Genomic DNA, 14,030 nt, shown 5'->3' on the forward strand with positions numbered 1-14,030 from the left:
AACACCGTCCTACAAGTATAAATAAAGTACGAAACTCGCTAGACTGTATTTTTGGTTTTAGGGAACATTTTGGATTTGTTTCTTTTTCGTTGTCAGGTGAGTACCGACCGACATTTACATGTGGCAGCTCATATTCCTGAAAATGCCTTAGAATCAGCGAAGACATAACCTAATACCACATGCCTGTGTAGCAGGTGACACTGCAAGTATTTTATTGCGCGCCTCTCTTTCCTAGTGAACAAAATCTAGTAGGCATGTGTCCCTTATTTAGCACAATAAATTTGTTGTTGCTGGATCCACCGTCACGTGGTAAAAGAAGACCAGGATGCGACCAAAACATGACCTTTCAGGCGCAACGTTTGCCGGTGGCTCTAGAATACACAAGGTCGTCTGCCCTTTGTAGAAAAAAAAATATTTACATTGCGTACTATATTATGAGAACATTTCTTTTGCCTTATGGAGAAATTGTTCCCTTTAAGAGGTCTAACTACAGGTTAATAGCAAAATTAATATGTAGTGCTTCATTGGGACCCGTAACCGTTACAGCAATTAATTATAAAAGGTGTTTCCCCAAAGTGTGCATGATTCTATAGTTATGTCTACTTCTGGGAACATCTGGCACCAAATTCACTAACATTCTTGTTCGTAAGTGCCGTTTTATTATTGGTCGGCCGCCTTCGCTAATGTGCCGAAGATCCCGATCAGCTGGTATCAGCTTTTAGGAACACATACGCTGCAAGTCTTTTGTGTGAATACGGGTACACTTCACTTCCGTCACCACGTACGTTTTCTGTCGGCATTCTTGTCAATGAGTAACATAATGTATAGAAAGACAGAGCTGCATGGACAGGACATCAGAGAAGGGGCGAAGTTGAAAGATCTTGTATGATTAGAGTTGCAATCAGTCCAGATTGCGTGAGTAAAACAGATAAAGGTTCCTGTTCAGCCAGTGGGGCTGAACACCACTTCGTCCAGTGGTAGAAAAGGCAGATCAGTAGGCAGACATCAACATGTGAGAGAATGGAGCAAGAGAAATCCATCCGCCCGTCGGCCGCAGCCCTCTTTCTATACATACAGGGCTGCACGATATAAGGACGATGAAAAACGGAACACGCACCACAATGTACAATGACTGACTAGTCCTTTGTAGACGTGGTTGGTTCTTAGTCGTCAGCCTTTTAGAGTGTAGCCATGTCTACAGTGTAAGAAAAAAACAACAAGCCCCAAATCAAACTTTTAATCCCCCTGTTACTCTGGCCATCTGCCATGCTCTGGTGAATCCTCATCGTTTTTAGAGTGTCCTTGTGAATGAATCGCACAATCGCACTTTCAAATTCTTGCTGGCTGCGTAAACCAGAAAGTGATGAACCAAAAGGAAACAAAAGCGTCACTTACTATATTTCTGGTGGTCGCCGTCTGCGCCCTGGAAAATATGGGAAAAAATATAGTCAAGTACCCAGGTCTCACATATGCAGGACCACTGACTCAAATACTCAATGCACGCAGGAATAACGCGCAAAATATTTGCTGCAATTATGCAATGAGTAGCTATTAATGGAAGAAACATGTGGATACCTTTTTTCTTCTACTTTTCGTCTTTTTTTTTTACTAAAAAGTCGTGAAAATAAATGTAATAGGCGCAGATTTCTTTGATTGGTGGAACTGAAACCTCGTGAAATTCAGGCAAGGATTATGTGTACGTGCGGAGGTGGTTTTGTTGCCGAGACTTACATCTAGAAGTGCCCAGACGGGTTTAAAAATGGTCGTACATAGTCATCTTCTTTGACGTTCGGCGCTTCCAAGCCCCTAAGTACTTGTGAGAAAGAGGCACGCTGGCCCAATCATTAATCATAGCAAACACTACTTTTGTAGACTGTGACGCAAACTTTTACGTAAGTATCTCTTCGACGCGTTGCGTTTCCCCGTAATCAGTAATTACAAGAAATGCTCACTGTTGGTGCACTAACCTGCAGCTGGCGATGTGGGCGCACACGTCTCAGCATATTTAGTGTGGCGAACGTACGGACTTGAAACAACATTACATAGGAAATATCCAAGATCGTTCAACATCCTTTACACCTTCTCTTAAGTCTTCAAGCTGCTTCTATTATTACTGAAAAAAAAGACAAAGCAGGAGTCCTTGTCGCTGTATGATAACAACGGCTTCTCTTTTTCATAGTGATCCCTGTATGTATGAAGCGCTGACAAACGTTTTTTTGGGAAACAAGTCAAACGGTCACAATTGAAGCAGTGTGCAGCTGGCTGAAAGCACAGCCACGACCATTCCTCTAGAGTGGCAGATATTATGGGTTCCTTAGCCTCGTTCAGATGACATTTGAAGGCTTCCCGTAGTCAGCACCACCGCGCCATGCGCACTCTCTCGCTCTCTAGAACACCAAATACTCAAAACAGAAAGTGAGGCAGAAAATTCACTGCGCACTGTGTGTTGATCGCTGATGATGACTCCAATGAAACCGAAGTATAAAAGCGAAAACAAAGAAGCGCATGCGTGCGTGTGCGGGGGGGGGGGGGGGGGAGACGTCCGGGAAAAATATATTGTTTGTAATTTGATCCTTGAATATATGGCTTGATGCATCAAAGTTACCGTTCGGTGTCCAATTCGCACAATTCCCACGCATACGCGTGCACACAAAAGGTCAGATGACAACGACATACGAGTGTGAGCGATCCGCCACTGCTTGTGTTTCATTTGGAGGGCAGTCATTTTAGAGGCACTTTTTCTGTAAGACACGAATGCCTATTCTATAGCTGTATGAAACCACCCCTGATTTCTGATATATGGAGCATTTTCCTTCGCTAACTGCCCTTTTATAACAAAATAGTGCTCTAAAATTTGAGATTTCCGACTGACCTCCATTGTTTCAAGTTAGCCTGCTCTTGATAAAATAAGTTCGGGCCGCAAAACAAAGAGTATCCATGCGTGCACGAATTATTGCGATGATTAATTATTAGTCCGTTACTCGTGTTGTTTGATATTCTGCAAATGAACGGCTTCTTTCGCACAAATCACACCCGTCTCTCGCTCGCTGCCATCGGAGGCACTGCTTGTTTATGTCCACTCCATCGAGTGAGGCCGAAGAAAGCCGACGTGCTGTCTCCGGAAAGCGAGTGATACCTTCTGGGTGCAAAAGGAATAGCGCGGATGGCCTGTTAAGCACGAAGTCGTGGGATCGAATCCCGGCCACGGCAGCCGCATTTCGATGGTGACCGAATGCGAAAACACCCGTGTTCTTGGATTTTGGTGCGTGTTAAAGAACCCCAGGTGGCCCAAATTTCCGGAGTCTCCCACTACGGCGTTCCTCATAATCAGATCGTGGTTTTGGCACGTAAAACCCCATTATTTGTTTTTTTTAGGACTAGCGCGCCAAAGCGATAATTTTGTCACATACTTTTTTGCACATTTGGTTCTTAGAGGGGTTAGACTACGCGATTAGACTAGGTGTTTTTTTTTTGTTTTTTTTTTTCGTTCTTTTAAGGTTCTTTCCTTCTGTTTTTTTTTTTTTTTTTGTTAGGTAGCGCTTGGTAAATGATGTTTATTCTACGACTAATTATTATTATACGAAGGTGTTAGTACAAGGTAATTGGTGAGAAGAGGAGCCTTGCGTGTGTATTTTACGGAGTGCGAGCGCCCCTACCCGTTGGAAGAAATGCGGCTTGAGTAGATAGACGAGGTAGATTGGGCGGATTTTGTCTGTAGGATGCGTGTGCTAGGGTCACTACGAGACCGTCTGGATGATTAGGATGAGCTTACGAAGCAGGTAGGGAAGCTAGAAAACGAATTCAAGTACGAGTAGAAGCAGCGAAAGGTGGTAGAAGAAATGGTAGCAATGGTAAAAAAGAAGCTGTGGGCCGCCATCCCGCCAAGCAATGGTGGACGCTTCGATGCGGGCACCGCGAAGAAGGCTGGCTCCGAAGCGGAAAAAGGGCAGAAAGCCAAAATAGCCACGCCGGAAAGCAGTGACGGGCACGTTAGTGATGTTTACGAAAGGACGGACTACCGTTGGAGGGGTGGGAAATGAAGTCGGTAACAAAGGGAAGGATGATGATATCAAAGAAAGGAGGTCATGAGCAGCTTCGGGTACAGCTTCCAAAAGCGAGGACGAGAATCGGCATGGAGTTGTCTTTGGTGTAGATTCGAACAAGCCCAGGTGGAATCGCTCATAAGAGAGTGTAGGGGTAGACAAGCGAGTGCAGATTAGCGCGCTTGCGAGAAACCGATTAGGTCAGTGATAGCGAAGTCCAAGGAACACATGGGGGAAACAATGAAGGAACAGAGTATAGTGGTTCCTCTAATGGTGAAAGTAATTTACGTACTTTCGGGGTGGGGTGGGGGGGCAGGCATCGCGAAGCAAATAGCTGAATGGCTTATCGAACTCAGAAGCGTTTCCGACAATGTGCAGATCGAAATGCGCATGGTACCAGAGGCTTAAAGGTAGGGGGGTGAAATTGAAAGGGCGGTACTTGGAGTAAGCAGGGAGATTTGGACGCTAGCTCAAGTAATCAATTTTACTGTCAGTGGCATCAATCAGGAAGTGCACCGAGCAGATATCGACGATGCTTTTGTGCGTGACAGGATACATTTTAGCAAGCGTGTAACTTTACCGACTGGACGTTGATTCGTGGAATAGGCAGTAGCTTTTTTAGGCGATCCCGATCAAATAGAAAGGTAAACTGAGCATTGAATGTAGTGACACACAACCACAAAGCACGATTAAAATGCTAGGAGTAAGTAAAGAAACGGCGCACAAAGAATAAGTGTCGAGACCGTACCATCTGTCACATAAACATGCAGGGTGCTCGATGGCATGAATGAGTAGCTGAAAATTCAAACCCAGCTGAATGACGAAGCTATAGCATGTACATCTTGACAGAAACTAATCTACAAGGTTTTTAACAGCCACCCGTTATTAAAGATTTTCTACATGAAGGGTGCAACAGAACCATTGGGTGAAGCAAAGTAGGAGGTGCACCCTGTTCAGTCACCCCGTTTCGAAGGGGTTGAAACATATCATCATCAGCAGCAGCAGCAGCATCATCATCGTCGTCGTCGTCGTCGTCATCATCATCATACTTTATTTAACATATTGAAACTGCTCTATGCGTAGCGGCTCGTAGCAATTCGGAATTGTCTAACATCCCTTATACTTCACCTTTACTAGCCATCTTAATTACGACATCTAATCATGGCGAACCACCTATCAATCTCACCTAATGGCAATACAGTACATGCAGAACCAACATATCCGAACACTAACTTTCAATGCACGCCATTGTAATGTTTCATATCTATATACTCCAAAGCTTCAGCATTCTCTCTGTACAATAATTAGTTCAGTTTAATCTCGCAATTCTCTTCAATTTCATAAATCAGTTAATTTCATCACAAATTTATGGTGATCATCTCGTAAGTACTAACCCAACCATGTTTGCCTTTCATAGGAATTTTCGGTTGCCTATAGTACACTTAAACTACGAAATGCATACCGCTTACTTTACTGCATTTTCATAATAAGATCGCCTGCCAACACGCATTAAGCATGCCTCCTCATAAGTAATCTTCAAAAACAAGTTGCTATCACTTCTTATCCATACCTAATACCTTGAATTTTTACCAGGCATTTGTTGTTCTGTACTGTAAACATCATTCTGACGACTGTTTTTTTTATTTCGCGTTACTTGAGCTTCTGCCTTTTCGAAAGGTGTCATTGTTGTAGTCCGCATTTATTATAACTTCCTGACATGAAGACCCCAGACGGCCTTGCGCTCTGGGTTCTCCGTTTGTAAATTTATTGATATATTTTTCTACTCATGAAATAAAGGACACTGATCGAGTGACCTTCTCTGAAGGACATTGCACTTTGAATTCTCATCCGAATTCTTTCCCGCAATCGTTCTAGATTAGTCAGATAGAAGTATAGGAACATGCGAAATAAATATGTCAAAGCTTAGTGGATGAGAAGTTGATGCTTTTGAATAGGGAGTTGTGATCGCTGCAATTAAACAAGTTCGGCATGGACGACGGAAACGTTATGTTAATTCTATAGCCGACACAGATATGCCTACTGTGAACTCTGAATCCAGCAGGTTTCTCTCGAAGAGGGCACCACTACCTTCCTGCCACCTAAACAGTGAGTTCGGTACTTCACAGACAGAAAATGCAGCAAACGACGCGATATTTCTCTGTCACTAGATGCTGGCCACCGGACGTCTGATGGACAAGACCGCACAAGCTGTATGGTGGAGCAATCACAAAGCGACTCCTAGTCTGGTGTATACAGCGCAGAAGACGTAAGAAGAACGACTGGGGATAAAACAAACAGCCGTCTTGTCCACACTCATTCTTCGTGTTGTATTGTGCGTTGTGTGCTCAACTCGACGAACACATTGTATGGCTAGTGAGTCATAGAAGTGCATGAGAAGGCTGTCCGCATTCTTTCTCCAGAAAGGGGAACACGACATCACTGTTCTCGGATTACCTTGACGAAGTAAACAGCAGCAGGCGAGGGCAGCGCCGCCTGCTTCTCTTGGCCTGCTTACCCCTCTGCTTACCGCTACAGGCTGCTTTGTCTCGCCTGCATGTTTAGAGCATATTACTTCTTCGTGTGAGACGAAGTACTTTAAACAACTTTTTCGTAATTTCACATGGACCCCATTCCTCACTGGTGGCGTTGTTTCGCATGAAGAACGAAACAAACTCATTATTCCGATTATGCATGAAATAAAATCCAGCTCAAGTGTTTGCGCGAAATATGAGCAGAAACGTACAAACCGGTCATTTTAATACGCACGCGTTCCCTGCTGTAAATGAAGTCTGCAATCTGTGTAAGCATTATGCTCATTTCCATGCTTCTCCACATTAACGAAAAACCTGCGCGAAATGTCGGTATTATTTCGTTATTCACAAAAATATAAAAGAAGCACTTCGTGAACAGCGTTAAGAAATGCACGTGGTATAAGTGTATACGTACGGTAATATTTCTTCCTTAGTCGAAGACCGATTAATACAGCGGCAGGGAGTATCACTAGCAGGCCTGCAGAAAGAGCACACGCCAGGGTCACGACCAGCGGACAGCAGCCCCTTTGCTGCTCGCTGGCGTCGTCGTCATCCGGAAGCTGTTCCTCCTTCTGGTTGGCGTCGGGCAGCAAGGGACGCTGCTTTGTTCGCCTCTCTTGAGCTGAAACAAATCAGAAAGGGTAGTGTCCGCATGTAACGGTCGATACTTCACACAGCGTCCTACTCCTAAGTGTTTGGACCTCTGCGTGCACTACAAAAGAAGGCGGACAGGTCAGCACAGTCAGCCTGATATGTAAAGGCAAACACACTGAAGATTTGGCAGGAATTATATACAGTGCATATACAGTGCTACAGAAGCATATACAGTGCTAAAAAGCGGGCACGTCCTGTGCTACCGGGGCTTAGCGGAGAGACGAGAACTAGCAGTCGGATTCCTGATTAATAAGAATATAGCTGGCAACATACATGAACTCTATAGCATTAATCAGAGGGTGGCAGGTCTTGTTGTGAAACCTAATAAGACGTACAAATTGAAGGTCGTACAGGTCTACGCTCCTACATCCAGTTATGATGACCAGGAAGTCGAAAGCATGTATGAAGACGTGGAATCGGCGATGGGTAAAGTAAAAACAAAATACACTATACTGATGGGTGACTTCAATGCCAGGGTAGACAAGAAGCAGGCTGGAGACAAGTCAGTGGGGGAATATGGCATAGGCTCTAGGAATAGCAGGGGAGAGCTATTAGTATAGTTTGCAGAACAGAATATTATGCGGATAATGAATATCTTCTTCTGCAAGCGCGATAGCCGCAAGTGAACGTGGAGGAGCCCGAATGGCTAGACTAAAAATGAAATAGACTTTATACTCTGCGCTAACCCTGGCATCATACAACACGTGGACGTGCCCGGCAAGGTGCCCTGCAGTGACCATAGGATGGTAAGAACTCGAATTAGCCTTGACTTAAGGAAGGAACGGAAGAAACTGGTACATAAGAAGCCGATCAATGAATTAGCGGTAAGAGGGAAAATAGAGGAATTCCGAATCAAGCTACAGAACAGGTATTCGGCTTTAACTCAGGAAGATTACCTTAGTGTTGAAGATATGAACGACAATCTTATGGTCATGATTAAGGAGTGTGCAATAGAAGTCGGTGGTAACTCCTTTAGACAGGATGCCAGTAAGCTAACGCAGGATACGAAAGATCTGACCAAGAAATGCCAATGTATGAAAGCCTCTAAACCTACAGCTAGAATAGAACTGGCAGAACTTTCCAAGTTAATCAACACGCGTAAGACAGCTGACATAAGGAAGTATAATATGGATAGAATTGAACATGCTCTCAGGAACGGAGGAATCCTAAAAGCAGTCAAGAAGAAGCTAGGAATAGGCAAGAATCAGATGTGTGCGTTAAGAAAGAAAGCCGCTAATATCATTAGTATGTATGCGATAGTTCAAGTGGCTGAGGAGTTCTATAGAGATATATACAGTACCAGTGGCACCCAGGACGATAACGGAAAAATTGCGAATTCTAGCCTTGCGAATTCCACGGCTAGAATTTGTAAATTGCAATATGGGCCACAAGGTAATTAATTAAGAACCTAATTATTGAATTTTTGTTAATTAGTCGATTATGCATTTTAATTTTTCTTTTGCAAGTAATCTGCCCCTCTTCGAATAGACTAGCTCATGAACCGCAATTGTGCTATCGGCGACAGGCAACCTGTAAATATGTTTGAAGGAGTTCGCTGAAACACCCTGAATATACAGGGTCTTCAAAGTTAATGGTCATTTTAACAAAAAACGTGAAGTCAAGTCCTCAAGTTTTGTGCAGTCAGTCATTGCTTATTTGTGCTAGTCTACAGTGAGAGCGCAGCTCTTATCAGCTTCGTTCAGCTTGCAAAAGATGTGCCACATGCAGTAAGCTACGTCACACTGGGGGCTTGAAATATGTCGTGATCCACGCCCTTGAATGGCGAAATTAGTTGACTGGGTGTCAAATTTGAACATATACCATGCTTTTGACGGTGAAAAAGTGAAATAAGAAGTTTTTGTTATTATGTGTTTGGTGACTAATTTCTACCGAAAATTGCGTCCGCCAAAGCGCATAAACCGATTGTGGAAGCAGATCTTTCGTAGCTAGCATAGCATCTTTTAATAAAATTACCGTTATTTTAACTTTCAAGACCCTGTATATGTAAACTGCGCTAATCTATTAGCACGGCGTTTGCATGAAACCAGCAAAAGCTGGTGAAGTGGGCTTGCCAGTCTGATATTTTTCTGTCCCACCTAAGCACACACTAGCCAGTTGGGTTAATGCGGCGTTGAGACTGGCGGGGTAGGTTTATGTGGTGGCAACAAGCTTCTTAAGCCTGGCGAGCGAGGCCCGCAATTTCTTTGCCCTTAGCATCTCTTGCAGTATCAACGCCGTGTTTGCTTAGTGGCTTTGGTGTTGCGCTGCTAAGCACGAAGTCAAAGGATTAAATCCTTGCCACGGCGGCCGCATTTCGTTGGGGCGCAATGCAATAATACCCGTGTACTTAGATTTAGGTGCACGTTAAAGAACCCCAGTTGGTCAAAATTAGTCCGGAGTCCCCCACTACGGCGTGCCTCATAATCAGGAAGTGGTTTGGGCACGTAAATCCCCAGAATATAAATTAGATTTTGGGGGGTATATGTAGCACTCGTCCAGCAAATCAGCGTCGCAACCCGACTTATTTGAAAGATGTACATGTGAACGCGGACGGGAACCGCTATGGTGGGTGGCAACCAGCAACGAAATACCAGGTTGATGTACTGCCCACGCACTTTACATCGTTTCGGCGCACGTTGCCGCTATCATCTCGTCCTAACGGGAACAACTTCACGTGAACACTGTGGGGTCGGGCCGTCGCAGCCAGGGTTCTGGTTCGACAAGCTCGAGTCAAACTAATGTAAAGTAAGGATATGATGCGGGAATCGGTTCATTAAGCGGTGGTGTTCTTAAAACGATGCTAAACACATGTTTACTTTACATTAATAGTTTGGGACTGGAATGCCCTGTCCCGAAACATTAAAGTATCTCCTTCTCTCACATACTACATGCGCGCAGTAGGCCTTGTAGTTACACTTTAGATAGATAGTAGGCGTGCCCTTTTGTTTGAAATTTCAGTTGTTTTCGTGGCCATGCAGTGGTTTGGTACTTTGCAGAAACACGATTGTCACTGTGTGATGTACGTGCCGCGCTTGTCTGTTTGCAATGGCTAAACCGGAGGATGGCCCTTTCAAAAAATTGACAGTCACTTAAGTATCCTTGCGCCATTTGAATGCGAAAGAATTTGGTTTCTCTAATTCGTTACATGCATGATACGTGACGTCATACATTGTCACGTCTCCTTCACAACTCTACATTAATCGAACTTAATCCCCCTTGCTCTGATATGTACTAACCTCAGTCTACCTCAATCCACTCTAATCCATATTTCTCTACTTTCTACTAGCCTTAATCCAATTTAATCCAACTTATTCCACCTTGCTCTAATTTGTACGAACAATAATACACCTTAATCAATCTTAACCCACTTTATTTATTTATGATCCCCTTTAATTCACTTTCATTCACTTCACCTTAGTTCATTTTGCTCCACCTTAAGTCACCTTACTCCAACATGACTGCGACGTGACGTGTGCACTGACGCAAGCACTAGACACAGCTTTAGTCGAGCACAACCGTGGAACAGGCGTGCCTTCAGGGAAGCGCGCTCGTCTGGACCTCCCGGGTTCGATTCCCACCCAGACCCAAATGTGCCAAATTTTCTTTTACAAGCTATTAACTTACTTTGTTTACAGGAACCTCCCTCAGAAACTTGACGCCAATCCAAGCATTTCTTGACGTGTTATTCTGCGCCGTCGGCCATTTTTGGTACCGTCGCTTGATCACGCCGGGGTTTCTGCCTCATGCAACATACAATGCTTTCGCATTAATAATTGCACGGGTGCGCTCTGCGCCGAGACTTTCCGCACAGCTTCACTTGCCTATTCCTTACACCTTCTTTCTGGGGAAGAAAACGAAAGCGACTATAGCTTTGCAACACCGAGCATCAGGGCAGAACCCGTGCTACTTAATGCGACCCAGAGTTTATAGTTACGCGTGGTGCTGATCTGGCGGCTCTATCTCGCCAGCCATAGGCGCTGACTACGAGAGAGGCTAGGCGGCTCGAACTGTCTGCTCCCCGCCATACCCCGAACTTTCCCGGAGGTCGCTCAGGCAACACCCGGCGATGCTGAAGCATACCCCCCACCCACCGGCCTATCGCCATGGCCTAATTTGTCATTGACAGACTCCTTCCGCCAACATCAGAGGTCTATTTTAAGAAGTCTTTAACCTTGTGCTCAGTAAATTCTTCAATGGACAAAAAGCTTTTTACAGTATGGTCGGCGTGGGCGTGCTCCGCTTTATATTGACACGTGTACTTATCTTTATCGGGCAACCACGTTTCGCCGCCTAACAAATGTAATCGCACAGCATGGGACGCGCCTGCATGTATCCGAAGTTTCTGGAAAGTTATCGATGCTTCTATCCGCTGTCTGTTGTCGCCGAGACTTATGTTATCTGATTTCATCACCTGACGCGAATGGTGTAGAACTTTGTGGAAGGCACGCGGGTCCGAACGATTAGTCTGGAACATTCGACGACTGCTCTATAAAAGCCGACCCGCTTGACCCGCAGAGCAGATTTTCGACGATCGCCGACTGTGTTCGCCGCTTTCGTTGTGCTATAAGTGTAGCCTGTTTTGTGGGCACAGGTTCGCCCAATAAAAGCTAGTTTTGTATTCCACCGTACTGCTTCTTTCTTCACCGTCACTACCACGTGACAATATTGCTCAGGCTGTCGCTTAATTTATGTGAATGCCGATAATATGAGGAAAAGATTCACCGACGATTACGATACTCCCCAATACGAATTTCGAGCGCAGCTGTTTAAGTGTTTTGAATTTGCGATATATTGTGGCAAAGAAGTCGTTCGTGAACGACACGGTCGTCTCGGCGGCGGTTATAAGTCTTTGCTCGGACAGCTCGTTTAGCAGCTGCGGCAGACAAAGCATTTTCACCTGTTGCATCGCTCATTGTTCAGAAATAACTCGCTGATACTATTCTGTATTATGATTATATTGTCACGTGGTAGTGACATTGAAGAACGAAAAAGTGTTAAAACTGTGACTTACAAGTTTTGCTCTTTATTGGGCGAACTTGTGCCCCGCAAAACAAGTAACACTCAAGCACAACGGTAGCGGTGAGCAGAGTCGGCGATCGTCGAAAATCTGATCTGCGGATCAAGCGCATCGGCTTTTACACATGACTCGTCGAAGGTTCCGGTGTAATTGCTGGTGCCCACGTAGCTTCCAGAAAGTACTACACAATTCGTGTCGCGAATACAGCCAAATCACAAACACTAGGGCGCCATCTCGTAGTCTCTCTACGCCACGTTACTCAGTCTTTCACCATACTCTCTTCCTCCGCTTTCCGGCTCATGCTTCTACAGTAGCATCCTCCTTTGCTTTCCTCCTCGCGCTCTCTTCGCTATTGCCACCTTTATGCCCCGCTACGCTACGCGTTCGCTCTTTCACCTTTCGCTGTGCTCGTTCTCTCGGTTACAAGGTCAAAATGAATCCGGAGCCCCTGCATTACCACGTGCCGCGTAACCCACTGTGCACTTTGAAGACGCTAAACTTCACATTTTTTATTCAGCTGTGTGGTTCGACAGAGAAAGAAAACTCTTTATTGTTTCTACAACGAAGCTGTATATGGCTAGCCGATTCGTCCGTCGGTGGCCTCTTCGCCGAAAACTACTTCAGCGCAACCCCATGCGCAAGCGCGAAAAAAAAAGAGAAAGAGAGGCGCGCGAGTGGCTGCGCCAGTAGTGATGTTGCTCTTCGCCGCAACCGAGCGCGCGCGCACCAGTATGTCTCCGGCTCCGAAATGGGCAGGCCACGCGTCGTACGTACTCCTCAGAAGCAGGCAGCGTTCGATCAGCAAAGCCGCAAGCAGAACCGGGAATGAGCTCATCTACGCCGTGCTGATGCTTCAGCCCGGGCACAACAAGAGGCTCGTGCAGCCGAGCGCTAGCAGCAGCTGCCTACCGAGGATCCGGCAGCCTACCAAGCCGTCGTCTAATGAACCGTCGGGATTAGCCCAGTGATAAACACCGGGGCCGCACGCTTCAGCTTCGGTGGTTAACCGTCTGTACCGAGTGCTTGGGCGGTTATTTTATTCATTGCTGTTGGCGTACACAATTCAGTAAGACTGCTTCCTATTTCTATTGTAAATAAGAAATCGTTGTGTACTAAAATCGTTGTACTAAAAACTTATACGCTCGCAGTGCTTCGTGTTAAGAATGAAGAAACATCGAAAAAATATGTACCACTCGTTGATGGCGTTCTGCTAGCTCTGATTTACTGTATCCTTACTGTCTTCTCAGGTTCCTTCGTCCTTGTTTCTTTGCACAAAGTCACTCGCCATCCCCGCCCTGTAAAAATGGATGTCCAGCGAAGTTCCTGAGAAACCATCACTACAACTTCTGAGGGGGTATGGAATGTTTTACTGGTGGTTGAAATGCTCGTTTTGAGCTTGTTCTTTATTGAAACGTAGGTTGTTCTGCGCGGGTGATTTCAATGAATGCACGCACTGTTAGCTTCGCTTTGCTGAGCGCTTGTAGCCTCTGCAATACGAGGGATGAGTCATTGCATTCTTGCTTGCTTAGGGGGGTATGAGCCATTGATGATGATGATCATTTTTGTTCACGGACGGACACAAAAAATGCCTACCACTGAGAGGCTAACAGCTTCGCTGCAAAATGTCGAACCGTCACCTACCGCAAAGAAAGGTGCTGCTGTAGCGTAACAATTATTTTGTACGCGGAAAAAAAAAATTCGTACAGGAAAGCTCGTCGGGCCACCCGCAGTAAAATAACAAGTTTCCACCTATGTTGCCAGCATTTGTTCATCATTATAATTTAT

At 45.2% G+C, this 14,030-nt stretch overlaps 1 protein-coding gene across 4 annotated transcripts in view; it reads right to left on the reverse strand.

Moving 5' to 3' along the window:
• Positions 1-14,030, reverse strand: part of LOC126548278 (nephrin-like) — a 727,088-nt gene that overhangs the window by 10,180 nt on the left and 702,878 nt on the right. For 2 of the 4 annotated variants that reach the window (XM_055063646.2, XM_055063645.2), the window contains exons 11-13: positions 6,990-7,196; positions 6,498-6,593; positions 1,396-1,423 (exon numbers count right to left, since the gene is read on the reverse strand). In XM_055063646.2, coding sequence (XP_054919621.2) covers positions 1,396-1,423; positions 6,498-6,593; positions 6,990-7,196 — 331 coding nt within the window. The remainder of the gene's footprint in view (positions 1-1,395; positions 1,424-6,497; positions 6,594-6,989; positions 7,197-14,030) is intronic. The other 2 variants (XM_055063648.2, XM_055063647.2) reach the window with 1 other exon arrangement.

This window comes from Dermacentor andersoni, chromosome 1 (assembly GCF_023375885.2).
Source record: "Dermacentor andersoni chromosome 1, qqDerAnde1_hic_scaffold, whole genome shotgun sequence".
Classification (NCBI taxonomy): domain Eukaryota; kingdom Metazoa; phylum Arthropoda; class Arachnida; order Ixodida; family Ixodidae; genus Dermacentor; species Dermacentor andersoni.